The sequence below is a fragment of the Neoarius graeffei genome, chromosome 13, assembly GCF_027579695.1.
Source record: "Neoarius graeffei isolate fNeoGra1 chromosome 13, fNeoGra1.pri, whole genome shotgun sequence".
In the NCBI taxonomy this organism is placed as follows: domain Eukaryota; kingdom Metazoa; phylum Chordata; class Actinopteri; order Siluriformes; family Ariidae; genus Neoarius; species Neoarius graeffei.
In genome coordinates this window covers 67,737,530-67,761,053 of record NC_083581.1, presented here as the reverse complement: position 1 = coordinate 67,761,053, position 23,524 = coordinate 67,737,530, and the positions used below count along the sequence as shown (strand labels likewise).

Here is a 23,524-nt window from a genome sequence, read left to right as displayed (position 1 = left end):
GACATTTCGATGTCTTTCTTAGCTGACATCTTGATCACTTCTAACACTTGGCATCCCTGGCCACTGCCGGATGGTGCCAGAGCATTTTTTGACATAGTTACTGGGTGACCAAATGGTCTCCCAGTGGCCAGATTTGGTCTCCTAGTCAATGCCAAACCAGCTTCACTGGGAGACCAAATTTTAAACCAAGTTAAGTCTTATCATTTGGTTCTATCAGTTGCAATTAATTAACCAAATGTAAGTATACATTTAACAAGGAAAACTTGGCACTGCATTAACTATGTTGATATTATGCTGGCTGAAACGAGGATTCGTAATGCGGCAATTTGCATCACAGAATATGCTGCAGCGGTGCAGCCGCATGGACTCTGGGGCCTGTGATTGTATTGCCCAGACCAGTTGGTCTCCTAGTGGAAAATCCTTAAAAAATGCTCTGGATGGTGCACGTGATCTAGAAATCAGCTGATCCCGTGTATGGCTGAGTTGGTATGTCCCAATTCATGCAGCAGTCTCAAGTTGTTTTCTAGATCACGTGCACCATCCGGCAGTGGCCAGAGATGCCAAGCGTTAGATGTGATCAAAATGTCAGCTAAGAAAGACATCGAAACGTCGTAAGTGAAAATTTCTTCAGTTGTGTATAATAACTTTTTTAGGATTAGTAATCAACCAACTGGATGAAACTTTACAAGATTAATGTAAAATTTACTGTAGACAAAGACACTGGTGTTCCAGCAGCTTCTAGTTCATGGCAGGCCTGTGTCTTGGTGGTTCCTGGGTTGCTCAACCATCCAACCATCTTCCTCTCAGTTGAGGGTGACCGTGATGATCTTGGAATCCACAGTTGTTTAGAAATGGCTCCAAAAGACATTCCTGACTTGTTTAAATCTATGATCTTCTTTCTCAGATCTGCACCAAGCTTCTTGGACTTTCCCACTGTACTGTGTATTGGTCAATCCAATAAGTAATGTCAAACAAATCCTTTTTATGTTGGCACAGATCAGCTACCAACTGTAGCTGCTCTGTACCACTTTTTTTTTTAAGAAATGGATACCGTGTGCACCAGACCAAAGATGAAAAGGGCCATCCAGACTGTTACTAACAAGTAGTCCAAAAGCCAGGGTCTGTCATGGTATGGGATTGTGTCAGTGCCCTAGGCAAAGGTCACTGACACTTCTGTGATGGATCATCAATGCAAAAAAGTACATTTAGATTTTAGAGCAACATATGCTGCCTTCAAGACAACACGTTTCCCAGGGATAGTTCAACAAGGCGGGCGTCAGGGTGGTGTAGTGGTTAGCGCTGTCGCCTCACAGCAAGAAGGTCCGGGTTCGAGCCCCGTGGCCGGCGAGGGCCTTTCTGTGCGTAGTTTGCATGTTCTCCCCGTGTGGGTGTGCTCCGGTTTCCCCCACAGTCCAAAGACATGCAGGTTAGGTTAACTGGTGACTCTAAATTGACCGTAGGTGTGAATGTGAATGGTTGTACGTGTCCATGTGTCAGCCCTGTGATGACCTGGCGACTTGTCTAGGGTGTACCCCGCCTTTTGCCCGTATTCAGCTGGGATAGGCTCCAGCTCGCCTGCGACCCTGTAGAACAGGATAAAGCGGCTAGAGATAATGAGATGAGTTCAACAAGGCAACGCAAAACCACATTCTGCATATGTTACAAAAACATGGCTGTGGAAGAAGAGGGTGTCTGTTCCCTCTGAAGAACGTGTGACGAACTTTGAAAGGAAAAATATGACGACCCCGAACTGCTGCACACCTTAAGACCTGTTTGCAGGAAGAATGAGACAAAAAAACAAACAAACCCCGAAACGCTTCATCACTTGGCGTCTTCAGTCTCTATACATCTTTTAAGTGTTGAGAGAAGGAATGGCTACATGATAAAGTGGTAAAAATTTTACCATCCCAACTTTTTTTTTTGCAAGAACCAAAATTGAAAGCGTTTCTTTCTTTTTTTTTTTGGGGGGGGGGGGGGGGGGGAGGAGGAGTAATCATGAACTAAAGCATCAAATAATGTGCTATTGTATTGTTTTGACTGCAATACAGGTCAACAGTTATTTACAAAGCACTGTTTTCAGATTTAATTTCAACATAGGGCGGCACGGTGGTGTAGTGGTTAGCGCTGTCGCCTCACAGCAAGAAGGTCCGGGTTCAAGCCCCAGGGCCGGCGAGGGCCTTTCTGTGCGGAGTTTGCATGTTCTCCCCGTGTCCGCGTGGGTTTCCTCTGGTTGCTCCGGTTTCCCCCACAGTCCAAAGACATGCAGGTTAGGTTAACTGGTGACTCTAAATTGAGCGTAGGTGTGTATGTGAATGGTTGTCTGTGTCTATGTGTCAGCCCTGTGATGACTTGGCGACTTGTCCAGGGTGTACCCCGCCTCTCGCCCGTAGTCAGCTGGGATAGGCTCCAGCTTGCCTGCGACCCTGTAGAACAGGATAAAGCGTCTACAGATAATGAGATGAGAATTTCAACATACCGGTCCGACTTTTTCTACTTTGGGGGTATATTTGTGCAAGCTGGACCAACTTGGACTTCAACAACAATCATAAAGAGTATGGGTTTGCACACATCACAACAATCAGATTCATCACCTATTCAGAATGGTCATGTTCAGGAAGTGGAAGTAAGAAAAAAAGAATAGCCATTTACAAATGCTACCACCTGTTCATCTCTGCTGCAGTAACACATTAGCCATTTTAGGCCATTCTATTGTGAAAACCAGTAGCTAGGATTAGTCTAATGTTATATAGCATAGCCTCATGTTAGGTAATATGCCATCTATTAGCCTATATGGTGTAAAACAGTATATTATTACACTGCATGTTAGCTTTCACACTTCCAAATTGGTGGCCATCATGTGATAAAGGGAGCCCCAAACTCCAAAGGTGAAAACTAGCCTGTGCCTTAAATCAAGCCTGTTTCAACACCATAAAAAAAGGATGTCTGATACCACGGACACATCTTTAAAAGAGTTATTTTATTAAGAAATTAAGCCCAAACAATTACATCTCAAAGATAACAGGACTGAAACCAGTGATGTCTTCAAAATACTCTTCAAAATATCCTTAATAAAATTAGTTTCAGTAATTGCCCAAAAAATATGAACAACTTTTACTAGAACTACAAATGACCCTCAATTCAACATGAACTGACTAATTACAAAAGCCTTCAGGAGTTTTATCTGAATGATGGTCGGGTCTTGTAAAAAAAAAAAAAAAAAAAAAAAAAAAAAAAAATCACTTGTATGTGTAAACCCGGATTCAATCATTCCTATCAAACTAATTATTTTATGAAAGATATATATATATATATATATATATATATATATATATATATATATATATATATATAGTGTATTAAAAGGAGTCAACTGTATCTTCACTGCAGCTAGTGAAGTGCATTGGCTCTATGCAGCAAGTGTTTGGCAACATACATGTGTACACACACACTGCAGTAGCTTATTCAGTTTTACTGCCGTATCTCTGAAGAGGAGCAAGGACGACATCTGCATTCTTCTGCTCACTCTCAGGACTGTACAGATGTTGATCTTGGATGTACTGCAGCACAGGCTTGGGCAGCAGGTAGCGCACGCTCTGGCCCCTGCGCACGGCTCGTCTCACATGTGTGGCAGAGAGATCATTGGTCACCCATTCCCTCACGATGTGGATGTTCTTACGGTGTTTGTGGAGCACATCAGACTGGTAGACACACTTCTCTGCATCACAACCATTCCTGGTGATGCACACAAGCCCAAAGCGGCCCACAATCTCTGCGATATCCTCATTCTTCCACATATTGGGGATGCTGAAGGACTCCAATACGTCTGCTCCACACAACAGCTTGAGCTGAAGAGTTTCTGAAGAAATACAGGTCAGAAATGCGTCAAAATTATAATGAGGGTAGAGGTAAGCTTAGCTTATGTGCTTATTATGCCAGTTCAAAACTCAGGACTGCTAGGTCCACATGACAAAACCAGCCCAATTCAAATCTGGCACACACCAAAAGAAAACAAAAAACCCCACCACCCACAACTTACACTAGCCCAAAACCAGCTCAATTATTTAAAACCAACCCAATAGCCATTCAGTACCAACCCAAAAAGCAAGCAACCCAATGGTCATTAAATCTGTCCCAAAACCAAAATCTAGCCCAATGTCAAATCAAAACCAGCACAAAAATCAGCCTAATTGTAATTCAAATTCAGGCCAAAAACCAGCCCAATGGTCATTCAAATTTGGGGAAAAACCCAGCCAAATGGTCACAAAACCCAGCAAACCAGCCCAAAGATCTTTTGAATCCAAGCCCAAGACCAGCCCAACGGTCATTCAAAATTAAAAGGAAAACAAAAAAAACAAAACAAAATCTCCAAGTAAGGTGTTGGGCCATCACAAGCCACCAAAACAACTTAAGTGCACATTCTTCAGAGATTTGACAAGTCCCTGGAACTGAACTGGAAGAACAAACTCCATTCTTACAAAAGATATTCCATTGATTGGCTTTAGTCCAAATCTTCCAAACGTGTTCAACTAGATTGAGATCTAATGACTGAAGCAGAATTAATGAAAAATTTGCCTGCAGTTGTGAAAGGAAAACTCCAGGAATGTTTTTTTTAAACTGGACCCTATCCCCCCACCCCCCATCTCTTTGGGTCCAAATATTTACTAGGGACAAAAACGATTGAAATCAGTCCAGTATTGATTTAAACGCTACAACCAGCAACTGCAAAACAGCTATACAATGCAATTCTACAGGGCAAACATCCACATCAAAGTCAGCCACTTGTTTTGGCCACTGACAGACTCCTAATGTTTAACAGTGTAAGCATTCTACTTCAAATAATCTGCAGTAGTTTGGGCTTTGTTTTTCAGGCATGTGATTTGGGGCTGGTGAAATTATCTGAAAATTTTAGCCGGGGGTCTCCAGGCCACAGGCCCCCAGCTGGTCCAGGGGAGCGCCCTGGTGGGGGGACAAGGGGGGCGAAGCCCCCCGAAGCTCCTGAGTTCTGGGGTTTTCTGACTTAAAAATTGGACTAAAATGGCAAGCAAACACACAAGAAAAAACTTGTCATGATTAACAAATTCAAGCCAATTTAATGGTCAACATGCAACTCTGAGCCCCTATAGTAAATTCAATGATTCTTAACTGACAAAAAGCCAAAACATGAAACCTAAAAATGTCATTCTAAATTAAATCATCTGCATTAGAATAAATAGAAAATTGTATAAGGAAAAACAAAATTTATACTTTCAATTACTGTAGAAGTTGAACATACCTAAATGTGCCTTTTCAAACAAACATGATGCAACATAAGAATTCATCCACCATTATTTATTAAACTCTATTGCTCCTGGTAGTCTCCCAGTTTGCTTCTTATGTATGGCAACTTCTAATATTTGATTCGCTGAACAAATGTCTCACAGTCTTATGTCCAACGTCTGTAGCAACCTCTTTCTCCAACCATTCCCAGCAGAACTTGTTTTTCACCATTCTGTCGATTTCTTTAACTCGATTTGCATCTTTACGCTCGATCACGGAGGCTGCCATCTTTCAACTCTTTGTTTGAAGCGAGCTTACGTACAGCTATCTAACAAGCGCGTTCATTGGTTGTTACAGAGCGATGAGCCAATCACGTACCTCGTTTCATCTCAATGACGGAATTACTGAAAGTCGGAACGAATAGGATACGAATGTGGATTTTTGAGTGAAAAATCGGAAAAAATTCTCTCTTCATGTTTTGAGGTGAAAAAAGTAGAATTCCGCGAATTCACGGAAAAATCACATCCCTGGTTTTTGGCTGCAGGGCAATGTGCAGATCATGCGTGCATGTTTCTCAACGTCAGCTTGATTTCACTTTGCATTCATAGTCACGGAGACATAAAAGTTTATCTGGAAAAAGTATATTGGTGCTTGTACCGTAGACAGTACCTGATCTTCTGTGAGCTGATGAACTTTCCTCATTTTGCTCCAGTCTTCTCTTCTTTGTGAGCTTGACTGTGTCCACCTCGTCATGGTTCTCCTCTACTAGTGATAACTCAGCATGATGGTGTCTTTAAAAGAGCGGACCAAAAAACGGCAGCATAAGAGTTAAATTTACTGTTCTCAAAACACAAACTACCTGCATGTAAAGCCAGAAAACATGATTGTTAAATTAGATTGGGGCACGTTATTTAAATGGACTAAATTTCAGACTGGTATGATCTTTTCTAGTATGACATGATATTTAGAACAGAATAGAAAGCCTTTGTTGTCATTGTATAGCTCTGCATACAACGAAACTGGAGCGCTGCTCCAAGTTTGGAGCATTATGACCAACCAGCCATAAAACTTGATGGATTAAAATCTGTACATGTGCATCATGTACATAATCCCTCAAGATGTGTTTTTGCACTGTAACATTGCATAGCTGGTGAATATTCATTCAAGTGTTGCACAGAACAGTATGAATTAACAGAATTAGAATACATAAGTTGGCTGTAGTGTTCAAGTGGAAGCTGAACATGTTTCCCAACCGAGCAGCAGGTAAACCGCGCTTGTTTAAAATTCAGTGTGCTAATGGCCCTGGGAAAGAAACTGTTCCCAGGTCTGCTAGTCCTTGCTTTGAAGGACCTGTAGCGGCTGCTAGAGGATAACAGGTCAAACAGGTGGTGGCCAGGGTGTGACGGGTTTTTGACTAGGATTGTGGATTGGCAGAGGTAGCGGGAGTGAGCGATATCTTCGGGGGAGGGCAGGGGCAAGCCAGTGATTTTCCGTTCGGAAAATCACTGTTCTTGTTGATCCTCTGAAGAGCAGTTCTGTCAGCAGCTGTGCAGCCGGCATACCACACTTTGATGCAGTATGCTGTCGAGCAGTCGAACATGAGGCTGATCATCAAAAAAATAAATAAGCAAGCAAGCAATGGATGAAGTCTCTCTCACCCCCCCCCAGAAGAAAAACAAAAAACCCATAATGGCATGCAAAAATGTATAGACAGACAACAAAATCAAAAATAGGTACCCTATGGGTCCGTGTGGCTACTGCTTATACAACCCCAATTCCAAAAAAGTTGGGACAAAGTACAAATTGTAAATAAAAATGGAATGCAATAATTTACAAATGTCAAACTGATATTGTATTCACAATAGAACAGACAACATATCAAATGTCGAAAGTGAGACATTTTGAAATTTCATGCCAAATATTGGCTCATTTGAAATTTCATGACAGCAACACATCTCAAAAAAGTTGGGACAGGGGCAATAAGAGGCTGGAAAAGTTAAAGGTACAAAAAAGGAACAGCTGGAGGACCAAATTGCAACTCATTAGGTCAATTGGCAATAGGTCATTAACATGACTGGGTATAAAAAGAGCATCTTGGAGTGGCAGCGGCTCTCAGAAGTAAAGATGGGAAGAGGATCACCAATCCCCCCCAATTCTGCGCCGACAAATAGTGGAGCAATATCAGAAAGGAGTTCGACAGTGTAAAATTGCAAAGAGTTTGAACATATCATCTACAGTGCATATCATCATCAAAAGATTCAGAGAATCTGGAAGAATCTCTGTGCGTAAGGGTCAAGGCTGGAAAACCATACCGGGTGCCCGTGATCTTCGGGCCCTTAGACAGCACTGCATCACATACAGGCATGCTTCTGTATTGGAAATCACAAAATGGGCTCAGGAATATTTCCAGAGAACATTATCTGTGAACACAATTCACTGTGCCATCCGCCGTTGCCAGCTAAAGCTCTATAGTTCAAAGAAGAAGCCGTATCTAAACATGATCCAGAAGCGCAGACGTCTTCTCTGGGCCAAGGTTCATTTAAAATGGACTGTGGCAAAGTGGAAAACTGTTCTGTGGTCAGACGAATCAAAATGTGAAGTTCTTTATGGAAATCAGGGACGCCGTGTCATTCGGACTAAAGAGGAGAAGGACGACCCAAGTTGTTATCAGCGCTCAGTTCAGAAGCCTGCATCTCTGATGGTATGGGGTTGCATTAGTGCGTGTGGCATGGGCAGCTTACACATCTGAAAAGACACCATCAATGCTGAAAGGTATATCCAGGTTCTAGAGCAACATATGCTCCCATCCAGATGACGTCTCTTTCAGGGAAGACCTTGCATTTTCCAACATGACAATGCCAAACCACATACTGCATCAATTACAGCATCATGGCTGCGTAGAAGAAGGGTCCGGGTACTGAACTGGCCAGCCTGCAGTCCAGATCTTTCACCCATAGAAAACATTTGGCGCATCATAAAACGGAAGATACGACAAAAAAAGACCTAAGACAGTTGAGAAACTAGAATCCTACATTAGACAAGAATGGGTTAACATTCCTATCCCTAAACTTGAGCAACTTGTCTCCTCAGTCCCCAGACGTTCACAGACTGTTGTAAAGAGAAAAGGGGATGTCTCACAGTGGGAAACATGGCCTTGTCCCAACTTTGAGATGTGTTGTGTTGTCATGAAATTTAAAATAACCTAATTTCTCTTTAAATGATACATTTTCTCAGTTTAAACATTTGATATGTCATCTATGTTCTATTCTGAATAAAATATGGAATTTTGAAACTTCCACATCATTGCATTCCGTTTTTATTTACAATTTGTACTTTGTCCCAACTTTTTTGGAATCGGGGTTGTAAATAAAATGGTTTTCTGATACCATGTCCACACAGTGTCTACAGCATATATACCAGTACATGTTATCAGTGATACTCGCCTCATCTCTTACAAGCATCACCAAGCTGTGAGCAGTATCAGGGCTTGTAGTATTTTGGTTACCAATTTTGTTTACTGTGTTTTGATCAAAATACAGTGCTGTGAACTATAGTTTCAAAATAGTAAGAAAGCACTTTTCATGAATTGTCTTAGAAACAATTATTTAGTACTAACGAGCACATTGTTTCACAACTGTAGTGTAAAGACTAAAATAAAAAAAATTAAAAAATCATCTTTTGGCTGCTCCCGATTAGGGGTCGCTACAGCAGATCTTTCGTCTCCATTGCTCCCTGTCTTCTGCATCGTTCTCTACCACTTTTATGTCCTCCCTCACCACATCCATGTATCTCCTCTTTGGCCTTCCTCGTTTTCGTGTGCCTGGCAGCTCCATCCTCAACATTCTCCTTCCAACATGCTCTGCATCTCTTCTCAAGATGTGCCCATGCCATCTCAGTCTCATCTCTCTTAACTTAATTCCCAAGCTCTCCACATGCGCTGTCCCGCTGATGTGCTCGTTCCTTATCCTGTCCGACCTCGTCACTCCCATCGCAAACCTTAACATCCTCAACTCCGCCACCTGTCTCTTCGTTAAGGGTACGGTCTCCAATCCATACATCACAGCTGGTCTCACTACTGTCTTATACATCTAAAGACTAAAATACAATTGCAAAAATTAAAGCGAATAGCAGAAGTTTGATATCAGCTTCTCAATATATCTGCCAAAAAGTTCAAAAAAACACCCTTATAAAACCTTTCATTTGTCCTTTCAGAAGGACCAAACAAAAGCTGTGATAATCAAAAGGTAAGTTTTCTTAAAATAAACACCACTTACTTGAATCAAATTGGTAGCCTTGGCAAACCACGAGGTGAATTTCATTTATCTTTTTATCTGCCGATTATCTTCCGATACAGCGAAGTTATAATGAGGTTTCTCTTTTGTTTCTGGTTCCAAAGTTTATCAAGAAATAGAACAGGTAATCGAACTTGATCAGGATAAGTGCTGATTGATCACGAAGTTTCACTATTGTTACACTCATTCTTACAACACTTGTTCTTGTGTACCTTTGATAAGGGGTTGTTTTACAATCAGGGTACAAAGTTTGTGTCACAGGGGTCCAACATTCAAATTGATTCAAACTGGTTCTTGTACCAGTTTTTAAGTGAAGGACAAGTTAAAGAACAGATTTCAGGTAATTTTTTGACATACATGTGTATGGTAGTTTTGTGTAATCTGCTATAAGATAAAGAAGATCAAGTGTAGCTTTAAGCAGGGCTGGGAGAAACAAATGAAGTGATTCTCGGAGAGGACGTTTTTTTTTTTGACAATTCAGAATCCACTACTTCCATAGTGCTTTTAAATACAAGGCTGTAAGCTTTGTGTTAGTTGTCTCTAATATTTATGTCCCAATATCTTGACCACATTTTAGGATGAAAATAATCATTTTAGATATGCTATTTTATATTGAAAAATTAGCTGTCTCGGAGAGGACATTTTTTTGACACAATTACATACTAATTTGATCAAAATAGTCTGAAAACTTACTGGCATTCAACATTAAAACTTAACTATGTTTCCAATGATATGGAACCAAATTTGTTTTATGGTATAAAGAATGATTTAAGTGCATCCCTTTTGGAGCTACCTGTGGTCAAAAAAGCACTTTTTCTAAATGACACGAGTAATTTTGCTAAATATGACATATTGCCATACATTTACCAAAAATAACGTTATCACCAAATTTTTTTTGCATGGTAAATAGAGCTATCACAGGGCTACAATAAACAACCAAGTATATTTAGTCAAGCCTTTTGATATTGAAGATAAGTGTTAAATGTGATTTTTAGATTGCGTACCCTGATTGTAAAACAACCCATAACACAAGATCAACTGTTCGTATTGCAAGATCACGTTTCGCCGTTCCGGTGATTGTAATGCTTATGCGCACTGCGCCATTGTTACATTCATTCTTACAACACAATGACATAGTGGCTTCTGTGAGGCAGTAGCCACAAAAAGGAAACCCTGGCTCTTTTATACTTCCATATTTTGCTGGCATTGCTCGTCTCCACTTGTCCCTTAGAGTGAGGGGCCACTGCAAATTAATACAAAGTTATTCTGCATCACCTTTATTCTATGCTGAATTCCTGAGTCAAATGGTGTCTCTCTCTCTCATCCACAGGGCATGAGAGCTCACTGAATGATTTGATAAGGAAGTAAATGATCCAAATCATACTTCACAATCACCAGACCTCAACCCAACTGAACACCAATAGGAGATTTTTGAGCGATGTGTTTCACAGTGCCCTCTACCATAATCATCAAAACACCGAGGAAATTTCTTTTGGAAGAATGGTGGTGTTCATCTCTCCAGTACAGTTCCAGAAACAGCCCGTGTACAACAATCTGCAGATCCTCTACACTTAAATTATGAAAGAGACATAAAAAGAGACCGATACCTGATAACTTTGGCTGTTTCCACCCACTCAGCCTGCTGGGTCTCCCAGTCATCCACACTGATCCAGCTGGAGCTCTCGGTCGCCAACCTGGCCATCGCCACCCGATGACGTGCCTCAATCAGACCCTTCTTCTTATAAGCATCACCAACAGGAGAGATGATGCCCTTCACTACTCTGTACTGTCCTGAAGGAAAAAAAAAATAAAAATAAACCACACACCCACAATGAACAAAAGTTAACACTGAAAAGACAGTCACTAAACATTTTTGAGCAACATATAGAAGAACAGTTCTCAACTATTGTACTGTGACCCAAAAGTGAGTCATGAGCCTGTTCTTGTTTTACTGTTATTTCTATCTGTAACATGCAAACACAACATTATATATGGTCAACATTAAACCAGCATTAATAAAAAAAAAAAAAAAAAAAAGATGCACGTAAAAGTTACTCAATGAAGCATTTCTTTAAAAATAAGACATGAAGTGCATCAGGGCAAAGTTTTTATGTCTCATCTCATATCTCTAGCCGCTTTATCCTGTTCTACAGGGTCGCAGGCAAGCTGGAGCCTATCCCAGCTGACTACGGGCGAGAGACAGGGTACACCCTGGACAAGTCGCCAGGTCATCACAGGGCTGACACATAGACACAGACAACCATTCACACTCACATTCACACCTACGGTCAATTTAGAGTCACCAGTTAACCTAACCTGCATGTCTTTGGACTGTGGGGGAAACCGGAGCACCCGGAGGAAACCCACGCGGACACGGGGAGAACATGCAAACTCCGCACAGAAAGGCCCTCGCCGGCCACGGGGCTCGAACCTGGACCTTCTCGCTGTGAGGCGACAGCGCTAACCACTACACCACCGTGCCGCCCAAGTTTTTATGTAGTGAAGTATTACAAAATAAACATGAAGCCTTAAATCAATCATGAAGTTTTCCATTCGTTAAAAGCAGAGCACTATGGCTTGTCAGGTATGTAAACTGCACTGTAATTAGTCTAAACAGAGCTCTAAATATATCATTTTAAGTGCCTAAGCAAGACCTGTTGGTCCATGTTACGGCAGTCACTACTCAAGATTGAGAAACGGTGAACTTTTGGTTTCCTGTTTGTATTGCATGAACATGCAGCATGCTAATGCACAAATCACTAAAAAGAGAGGTTGTGAAAGAGGTAACGAACAAAATGTGGATTCTGAACAAGGTCTAACATGTTTAAAAAAAATGATCTGGGTTAAAACAATGGTGACATTGTGATTACAGCTACATTTTAATACTAATCTTTTGTTATACTGCAAAAGCAAAGCCCATCTAAAACAAGTTTGCAAAAACCTATTAACGTACAAGCTTCGTCGTCTTCGTTGTCACTGCCGAGCCATGTTTGATTGGCTAGGCCAGAATTGTAGTAGTTGGTTGGCCAGCTCTTTTCTGTGCACTCACTCACACACACAGAGTACATATGGGCAATTTCGAGTAGCCAGTTAGCCTAACTGCATGTCTTTGGACTGTGGGGGGAAACTGGAGCACCCGGAGGAAACCCACACAGACACAGGGAGAACATGCAAACTCCACACAGAAAGGCCCCTGTCAGCCACTGGGCTCGAACCCAAAACCTTCTTGCCATGAAGAGACAGTGCTAACCACTACACCACCGTGCCACCCCAATGCAACAACCTAATTAGGGCGAAATAGTAAAAGAATAAAATTCTCCGTTTGCACTTGACGTCATAGCTAATTATGCAAGAGGCTTTGAACAGGAAATGGGCCATGTTGGAGGATATGGGTTTGTCTCAGAAACTGGTCTCTCATTTGGGACATTACGGTCAAAAAAATAAAATTTTCTAATTTTACTATTTTTTTGCATTTACTTAACACTCAATGTTTCTTTTATCATGTTTAATAAGAATAAAGATAGCATCTTGCTTTATCTGGCCTCCACTGTGGAAAATTTTTATATGTAAATTGATTTACATAAAAAATTACTACATCGTGAAGAATTAAAGCCCCTCCTTCATAAATGAGTGAAAATATTGAATAAATTTCCTCTTTTTGATTGCTTGGGTTAAAAATGCCAAGTTATGATGACCGAATTGATTATTCACTTAAATATGAATAATATGATACATTTTGGGTATTTGATATGGCGAAATAGGACACAATGGAAAAATCAAGAACACACCGGAAAGATGAGAAAAACGGCGGTGGTAAAAGAACAGCGACTGTACCGGCTGAAGGTCGCGCGGGTCTCTGCTGCGGCGCGCGAGCAACGGGACATCACTACCACACCGGACGGAGCGCGAGGCGGGGGCGGGGCAAAATGACTGGCCCTAGATTCTATCAAAAGTTGGATCTAAATTGACCACGGTTGCAAAATATTGGTCAAAAATACGCGAACACTACGAAATATGAAAGCAAGATGAAAAAGAAACAGTCTATTGCCTTATACTACAAGACTAAAACAAAATAAAACTGCCAAAACTCACCTTTTCAGTGATATCGTCTGAACAGATCACCCGCCTAACAGAAAGACCGCAAATGGAAGCACGATCAACTTCTAACTGTTGGAGTGGAAAATTCCATTCTACACGTGCAAATTGTTAATGTGTGTCCTTCCCCGCACACAAATAACACGCTACGGTAAAAAATAGATCACAACTCATTTTATAGCTCAGAAATTCATATAAGACCAGCTACCATCGTAACATATTCTGTAAGAAACATATTCTATACCTAACTTTCAGCTTTCGTTTTAAAAAACAAGATCACAGACTTGTAATATGGCGTAGTGATTTTATTTTAAGTTACTACTTTTGGTGAGGTTGTGACCTTGACCCTGGGGCTTTCCGTTTATATCAAAACACGCTATCGTATTGGTTTTGGGTTTGCGGAAAATGGAGTTACGACGGTGATAAAATATTTTGCATGATGTTTTATTACAGTTATGATTATTCTGTGAGCGCACCAATCCTTAGGTGTATAAAGTTACAACTTGCAATACAATTAGTGATAACTGTAGACTTTTCAGTGGACTGCAACCTTTTTAAGGGAATGCGATATAGTCAACCGTTTATCATGTCCCAGATCAAGCCGCCATTTTTCCACAAATTTTCAGAATTTTTGCCAAATTCTGAATATTCACATCAAAGATTTAGTTTTATCTGTATTATTTCTTTCATCATTTTATTTCAAATTAAAACCAACATCACCATTCAAAACCGTATAATTTATTGACTGAGTATATTTAGTGGGGTACCCCCACAGTACCCAGTTTCTGAGACAGACCCATATACACAAACTCACTCAGCACATATTTACTATAGATGATGAGCTCGAGAGGTTGTTACGCTCAATGATTCCTTTTGTTTCTTTACTATGCCAACTCTGTGCTGTAATTGGATGCGGGCACAACTCTATTCGAGACAAGGGGACTTATAAGCTCTTTAGAATTCCAGCAATTGTAAATAATCAAGTAGAAAAAAAAAAAAAAAAAAAACCCCCCAAAACCCGAGAGTTGTCCATGGAGCGTAGACATCACTGGCTGTCCAGCATAAACCGGGCTGATCTAAGCGATGAGGAAGCAAAAAAAAAAAAAAAAAAGACCACACGAGTCTGCAATGAACATTTTATCAATGGTAAGTGCTACAAACTAGCTATTAATAAAAGACCGCAATATATTAGAAATATTGGATCGTTTAATAGCCTGGTCGTGCAGAAACTCGCCACTGTCAAATGTGACAAAAGCTGCGATCATAGAGTGCGTGATCCGACAATCAAAGGGTTCTACGATTAATTCATTTTAAAAAGAGCTGTATATAATCTTTGATGACGCTGCTTTAATTTTGTTTTTTCTTTCCATTCGGGAAACCAGCTGATCTCTAGAATTTTATGGATCTAGACTGGGCTCCAACACAAAACATGGGCCACAGCAAAATCAAAGATGGTACGAAAGCGGTAGCTTGAAATGCTCGGCTTACGGAGCGCAGAAAGAAACGCAAAATTATTGAAGAATCTTCCCAAATGATCACAGAGTCAATCGAACAAGATTTATGTCAATCCACTACCTCAAATATTGCAGCCTCCTCGCCTGGTGAGCGCTCTTTTATAACTAAATGTGTTATACAGGGATGAGAATGAAAAATATTTAAAAAGTCTGAAAAAACCAGGGTGGGGCCCATGGCCTGGGGCCCATGGCCCAGGGGGGCGGGGCCCAGGGGCTAATGATTTTTGGCTATTTATTTATTTATTTACTTTATTATTAGACAGGGATATTATTATTATTAGATAGGGAGATTATTTTATGCAATCTGAGTTGAAGTGGGTTTTGTACTTTGGTTTTTTGGGGCGAACGCGCGCTCTCTCTGCCATGCCGATCCTGTAGGCTGCACTGACTCAACTGAAAACTCCGGTCCTCGAGAAAAGAAATAAAAGCCCGCCCACACTGAAAGCTGATTGGCTTATTTTGCTGAGTAACCCAATCAGGATGCTCTTTGTCTGGCATGCGCTACATGAACAAGCACACAGGCAGTGTTGCCACATTGGGTGGTTTTAAGTGCATTTTGGCAGGTTTGGAACATATTTTGGGATGGAAAACGTTAGCAGTATCTGGCAACACTGCACACAGTCTCCCTCGCGCGCGCACATTCTAAGATGCGTGATGCAGGACTTAATGTTGCGCGCGCACGCTCAAAAACGATCATTTTGGTCTGAAAAAGTCGGAAATCCGCCGATCGGCGGAAAATTCTCATCCCTGGTTATATATCCATCTTTTGAAGCAGTCAAAATGATAATTTTTAAAATAGATTTGAGAAATGACTAGACAAACTATAAGAATTAAAAAAATAAATAAGCTATTTTGTTAACACTGAATCTTTTACTAGTTAATGCAGGTTATTACAACAGCATTTCCTCCTAAGGAGAGTCAGCAGATCTTTACGTAGTGTCTGCTTTGCCATTTTTGAAGCTAATTGATAAGTAATCTCATAACACAACACTAAAATCCAAAGAGGAAGAAAAAGCTGAAGAGCAGTTTTAGGAGGATAATCTTGGTTAGTTTTTAACTGGGTCGTGGCGTACACTTCCATCTCCTCTGAAAAGAGCCCTGGTCCTGAAACAAAAACCACTGAGAAGGATCATTCAAGTTAAAGTTTCTGATGCAATGCTGACATACCAGTATCTTCCAGGTGATCTCGTGCCAGCTCAAACATGCGTAGGTGCATATTGGTGATGGGGTTGAAGGAGCCACATGCCAGCAGCACTACTCCGATTCTCTCCTGTTGTGCCATTACTGAAGTCCACGATTTCAGCATAGAACCGATTCGAGACCTGTGAAAGCGAAGAATATTTCAATTCATATTCTTTCTCAGCTCACACAGGGATCTAAATCTATATTTGAATTTCTGTCAAGCTTTTTCTGTCACAGTGTCTATTTCTAAAAGGGCTATGCAAATAAAATTCAACTGAAGAAAATATTCTTTACCTCAATATAATCTAGAAAATGTTTTATAAACCCAGATAGAACATGCAGAATCTGTTAGATCAGGGCTGTCAAACAGATGGCCAGTGGGCTGGGACCAACCTGATAAAGTGACGTTTGAAGCCACATTCAGATTAAATTAATTTTGAAGTCATGTTCTAAATTGGGGCGGCACGGTGGTGTAGTGGTTAGCGCTGTCGCCTCACAGCAAGAAGGTCCGGGTTCGAGCCCCGTGGCCGGCGAGGGCCTTTCTGTGCGGAGTTTGCATGTTCTCCCCGTGTCCGCGTGGGTTTCCTCCGGGTGCTCCGGTTTCCCCCACAGTCCAAAGACATGCAGGTTAGGTTAACTGGTGACTCTAAATTGACCGTAGGTGTGAATGCGAGTGTGAATGGTTGTCTGTGTCTATGTGTCAGCCCTGTGATGACCTGGCGACTTGTCCAGGGCGTACCCCGCCTTTCGCCCGTAGTCAGCTGGGATAGGCTCCAGCTTGCCTGCGACCCTGTAGAACAGGATAAAGCGGCTACAGATAATGAGATGAGATGTTCTAAATGTAAATGGTTTTGCGGGCCATAATTGAATGCTTTAAAAAAAAAAAAAACAACCACCACAACTGTTATTCCACTGGATGGCAAATAACGAACAAGAAACTTCATTTTCTTTCTACTTTTATATAAATTTCACAAACCACGTTGATTTTTTCCTCCCACACACACTTCAATATCATAACCGTCTGTGTAGAGTTACGACAAAATCCTAATTAGTCCATTTCAGTTCCAAGTTCCACTCTGACAAAAGGCATGAACACTTACGCAAGCCACGGCACAGAGTATAAAATTACAAATTAAAAAAAAAAAAATAAAAAGAATAAAAAGAAACCTGTTAACATTTTCGTGTGTTGATCTGTTCAATCCTTTTCTGCATTCAGAATATATCTTAAAAAGGTTCTGACTGCAAAATCATCTGAAATGTATTATTATTATTAAACTGTTTAGCATTTTCCGATGTCCTGCAAGAACAATATCATGCGGACGAGATGTGATCATTTTGATGTCCTGAGGGTCGCTTTTCTCCATTTTGGGACTGTTTTCCTACCTCTTGAGGTAAACAGTACGGCCCTGCGGAAACAGCCGAACGCAAGGAGCTTTAATTAATTGGCATAACTATGGAACTGCGTCACACCAAGATGGTGACGCACGGAAAACGCCGTGGCTCTTGCATTGACCTTGGACAGTTCTGAGTCACAGGGATGTAATTTGCGGTTGACATTCATGAATAGATCCGTGAAACAAAAGACGAATATATCTTTTCTCCATTACTGCTTTTGTATTATTGTTTCTTTCTCTGCAAGATCAAAACATGAGGCGTATAACTCCATACTCGCTACCGTGGAGGCGAGTCCATACTAAGGCTTGATGACAACAACAACAACTTTTGGCTGCTCCTGATTAGGGGTCGCCACAGCAGATCTTTCGTCTCCATTGCTCCCTGTCTTCCGCATCCTTCTCTACCACACCTGCCACTTTCATGTCCTCTCTCACCACATCCATGTATCTCCTCTTTGGCCTTCCTTGTTTTCGTGTGCCTGGCAGCTCCACCCTCAACATTCTCCTTCCAACATGCTCTGCATCTCTTCTCAGGATGTGCCCGTACCATTTCAGTCTCATCTCTCTTAGCTTAATTCCCAAGCTCTCCACATGTGCTGTCCCTCTGATGTGCTCGTTCCTTATCCTGTCCAACCTCCCATCGCAAACCTTAACATCCTCAACTCCACCACCTCCAACTTTGCCTCCTGTCTCTTCGTTAAGGGTACGGTCTCCAATTCGTACATCACAGCTGGTCTCACTACTGTCTTATACATCTTACCTTTAACATTTGCTGGGACTTTCCTATCACGAATGACTCCCAAAATCCTTCTCCACCCTGCCTGCACTCTCTTTCTCACCTCACTATCGCGGCCTCCATTTTCCTGCACAGTTGACCCCAGGTCCTTGAATTCACCAACTTTCTTTACATCTACCCCTTGCATCTTCACTACACTCTCATCCTCATTGATACACGTGTATTCTGTTTTGCTACTGCTCACCTTCATTCCAATGCATACCTCTATCTCTCCAAACCCAGCTCAACCTCCTTTCTAATCGAACTAAGTTCAATTATCCAAGGCTAAGATAGCTAAGCGCTAGCTAGAATGATTTAGTTATCTGTCCAGAAAAACGAAGTCATCTTTCTGGCAGGAGACACATATTATAGCTGGGAAACCACAACAGCTTGCACCAATCACAGTGGCCCCATTGTACCTAATCTGCATGTCTGGACTGTGGGGGAAACCGGAGCACCCAGAGGAAACCCACACAGACACAGGGAGAACATGCAAGCTCTACACAGAAAGGCCCCTGTTGACCATGAGGTTCGAACCTGTAACCTTCATGCTGTGAGGAGACCGTGCTAACCACTACACCACTGCGCTGCTCTAACATGCCGTCCGCCACGTTTGCCCATGCCGACTTGTTTCGGTTAAAAGTAGATCAGACACGCCCCATGGTGGTCACGTGATGTCGCTCACTTGTTTCGGCAAAACATTTAGAAGAGCAACTTTATCACGTTTGCGAAATTCCTCTCTGCATTTTACCCGTCTGAAGCAGTGAGCAATGAGCACACACGCATACCCAGAGCAGTGGTCAGCCAAGCTAACAGTGCCCAGGGAGCAGTTGGGAGTTAGGTGCCTTGCTCAAGGGCACCTCAGCCCTCAATTAACCTAACCGCATGTCTTTGGACTGTAGGGGAAACCGGAGCACCCAGAGGAAACCCACACAGACACGGGGAGAACATGCAAATGCCACACAAAGGCCCCCGTCGACCGTGAGGTTCGAACCTGGAACCTTCTTGCAGTGAGGCAACAGTGCTACCCACTACACCACCATGCCGCCCATTTTATCATCTCGGCAAAACATTTAGAAGAAGAACAACTTTATTCATCACGTTTGCGAAATTCCTTTCTGCATTTAACCCATCTGAAGCAGCGAACGCGCACACACACACACACACACACACACACACACACCAGTGGACAGCCATGCTAACAGTGCCTGGGGAGCGGTTGGGAGTTCGGTGCCTCGCTCAAGGGCACCTCAATTAACCTAACCACGTTTTTGGACTGCAGGGGAAACCGGAGCACCCACATGCAAACTCCACACAGAAAGGCCTCCACCGGCCGCTGGGCTCGAACCCAGGACCCTCTTGCTGTGAGGTGACAGCACTAACCACTACACCACCGTGCCACCCCTTATAAGGTGTATGCAGCAGCGAAATTCCTGAATTTCAATTCAAATTGACGCAAAACATCTTGAAACTCAACAGCAATAGAAATAGAGCATTTCTACGCAGAATTCAACTTTGCAGTCAGAACCTTTAAAAAAAACGCCACCACAGGAGTTGTTGATGTGTTATTAGTCACCAAACTGATTATTTTTCGTCTGACTGACTTGACATTGGATTATGGGTTGTTTTACAATCAGGGTACACAAGCTAAAAAAAAAATCACATTTAACACTTATCTTCAATATCAAAAGCCTTGACTAAATAAACTTGGTTGTTTATTGTAGCCCTGTGATAGCTCTATTTACCATGCAAAAAAAAAAAATTGGTGATAACGTTATTTTTGGTGACTCATCTCATCTCATTATCTCTAGCCGCTTTATCCTGTTCTACAGGGTCGCAGGCAAGCTGGAGCCTATCCCAGCTGACTACGGGCGAAAGGCGGGGTACACCCTGGACAAGTCGCCAGGTCATCACAGGGCTGACACAGACAACCATTCACACTCACACCTACGGTCAATTTAGAGTCACCAGTTAACCTAACCTGCATGTCTTTGGACTGTGGGGGAAACCGGAGCACCCAGAAGAAACCCACGCGGACACGGGGAGAACATGCAAACTCCGCACAGAAAGGCCCTCGCCGGCCACAGGGCTCGAACCCAGGACCTTCTTGCTGTGAGGCGACAGCGCTAACCACTACATCACTGTGCCACCCCAATATACGTCATATTTAGCAAAATTACTCGCGTCATTTAGAAAAAGTGCTTTTTTGACCACAGGTAGCTCCAAAAGGGATATTCTTTATACCATAAAACAAATATTTGGTTCCATATCATTGGAAACATAGTTAAGTTTTAATGTTGAATGCCAGTAAGTTTTCAGACTATTTTGATCAAATTAGTATGTAATTGTGTCAAAAAAAAAAAAAAGTCCTCTCCGAGACAGCTCATTTTTCAATACAAAATAACATATCTAAAATGATTATTTTCATCCTAAAATGTGGTCAAGAGATTGGGACATAAATATTGGAGACAACTAACACAAAGCTTACAGCCTTGTATTTAAAAGCACTATGGAAGTAGTGGATTCTGAATTGTCAAAAAAAAAGTCCTCTCCGAGAATCACTTCATTTGTTTCTCCCAGCCCTGCTTAAAGCTACACTTAAAGTGCCATTCCACCATTGGATGTATTTTTTGGCATAAAATACAATATATTTTATGACAACATGACTAGACAGAGAAATCTTTTAGCTTCAAAATGATATATCAAACATAATTTTTTGACAACGACAAGTATATTAATTTTGCGACCAAAGTCACCTACCCTTTTAATTTCCGCGCGGTAGTGAAACGTGATGTCATCGGCAGGTTCCCCTTCTTGTGTACCACGTCACGTGTGACGTGGCACAGATTATCAGCAATGGCGGATAGAACGCGATTGTCAGCTTCGGAAAAGAAGCGAAGGAAAATAGCAAGTGATGGCCAAAGGAGACGGTCGATGGTGAATATCGGCACAGCAATCGACAAGTGGAAATCGCGTTCTATCCGCCATTGCTGATAATCTGTGCTACGTCACACGTGACGTGGTACACAAGAAGGGGAACCTGCCGATGACATCACGTTTCACTACCGCACGGAAATTAAAAGGGTAGGTGACTTTGGTCGCAAAATTAATAAAAAATTATGTTTGATATATCATTTTGAAGCTAAAAGATTTCTCTGTCTAGTCATGTCATAAAATATATTGTATTTTATGCCAAAGAATACATCCAATGGTGGAACGGCACTTGAATCTTATAATACAAACTATTACACATGCCTATCTGTTCTTTAACTTGTCCTTCACTTAAAAACTGGTACAAGAACCAGTTGGAATCAATTTGAATGTTGGACCCCTGTGACACAAACTTTGTACCCTGATTGTAAAACAACCCTTAAATGTGATGTGATGTATTAATGGTGTTTGACAACCCTGTGCTACATCTTTCTGCCGGTTGTGGTTTCTATGGCAACTATTCGAGCACTACAGAGGAGTCTGCATGCACACACTGAGTTCACCTCGTGGAAAAGAGTTCCAGAAAGTACACCGGAAGTCCCAAGCATGCAGTGAGGAAGTACTACAAAACAAATAAATCTCAAAATCACACGTGCAAGATTGATCGAATCAGTCTGAGGTATGAAGCATTAAACCGAGTTCACATTAGTATAAACTCTTCTCACTTGACTATTATCCATACGGCCCTAAACACACACATGGTTATACACACACTTTCATTTTCACAAGGCATGCCATCTGCACACAGGAAAAAGGCCATGAATGTCATTAGTGCTGGTCATTTTCTCCATAAGTCTCCTATTTTTATTTAAAAACACAACTCTGAATCAATAATACAGTCTTACGTGCTACGAGGAAAACATAAGCCTAAATCAACCACGTTACTTACCAAACCCGGACACAGCTGTTTTTAACTTCCGGTTTAAACAATGCATACATTCACTCACTCAGTCATCATTATTATTATTATTTTTAAGTATCCTGTTTTCTGTATGGCTAGAAAAAGACAGCAAACGACCCCAACTAAACTCCTTTTTTTAGTGGGTGTGAACAAATGTAGCCAATAAACATGATTCTGATTCTAATTCTAATAAACGAGGTGATTGGTTAATCCTGCACCAAGGCTGTCTCTGATTGGCTTACAGCTGTTATGCCTGTAAGCCAATCAGAGACAGCGTTGGTGCAGGCTGTTATACCTGTAAGCCAATCAGAGACAGCGTTGGTGCAGGATTAACCGATAACCTTGTCCCATAATTATATAAAACTAAATATATGTGACTAGGCAGAAGTTGGCCTTTAATTATGAATAATTCATGAATTTAGCAGACGTTTAATCTAATAAATAAACACAGTAAGAAACTTTCGACGTTTATAAACGTCAACTCTGCGCAAGAATTACGCAGCCACATTCACTCAGTAGTTCTGTTAAGCGAGAACAGAAGTCAACTCGGCGCTCTTTCTGTTATAATCTTATACACATAAAGAGGTCAAATTGTTCGGTATAATAAAAAAAATCTTAACTTACTATATTAAATTTGATTTTGGCTACTATCTATCTGTGTAAAAACTATTGTTATGATGGTGGCAGTCCATCTTCCATCTCCGTCGAACCTTGCACCCATTAGCTTCCTGCTTTAATCTGATTGGACGAAGTAAAAAACAGACCGGCTGTTTAGGTAGTCATATATGTGCCTGATTTATTTTAGTGTTAGTTAATTTTATTTTCATATTTCTCGATGTAAGAGCGTATTGAAAACATTTGCTAATTTATTAGCTAATATTTTATGCTTTTTTCTTTTGAAAGTACATAAAAGGCTACATTCTGAAAAAAATTCCAATTTAAGATTATATATTCAAATTTTCAACACGTTTCGATCTAAAATAGAATTTAGATTTTTTTCCCCTTAAAGATTATTCAGAAGACTATGCTATGTATTTGCTGTTATTTGCTATGTATTTGCATGTTATGTATAAACATTCGCTATGATTTTTACTCAGGTAAACACGACACCTACAAACAGGTCC

At 41.2% G+C, this 23,524-nt stretch overlaps 1 protein-coding gene across 3 annotated transcripts; it reads right to left on the bottom strand.

The window, feature by feature from the left end:
• Nucleotides 1-3,235: 3,235 nt before the first annotated feature.
• Nucleotides 3,236-23,114, bottom strand: nmnat1 (nicotinamide nucleotide adenylyltransferase 1). 3 transcript variants are annotated; one of them, XM_060938394.1, is made up of 5 exons: nt 23,025-23,114; nt 16,325-16,479; nt 11,156-11,339; nt 5,926-6,047; nt 3,236-3,856 (listed from the first exon to the last, which is right to left on the bottom strand). In XM_060938394.1, the coding sequence occupies exons 2-5, from the start codon at nt 16,461-16,463 to the stop codon at nt 3,459-3,461; spliced, it is 843 nt and encodes a 280-aa protein (XP_060794377.1). In that variant the 5' UTR covers nt 16,464-16,479; nt 23,025-23,114; the 3' UTR covers nt 3,236-3,458. The 3 variants fall into 3 exon arrangements, with proteins under 3 accessions (XP_060794377.1, XP_060794376.1, XP_060794375.1); XM_060938393.1 differs by lacking the exon at nt 23,025-23,114 and adding an exon at nt 22,003-22,372; XM_060938392.1 differs by lacking the exon at nt 23,025-23,114 and adding an exon at nt 22,389-22,533 and having other exon boundaries at nt 3,237-3,856.
• Between the last annotated feature and the right edge of the window lie 410 nt (nt 23,115-23,524).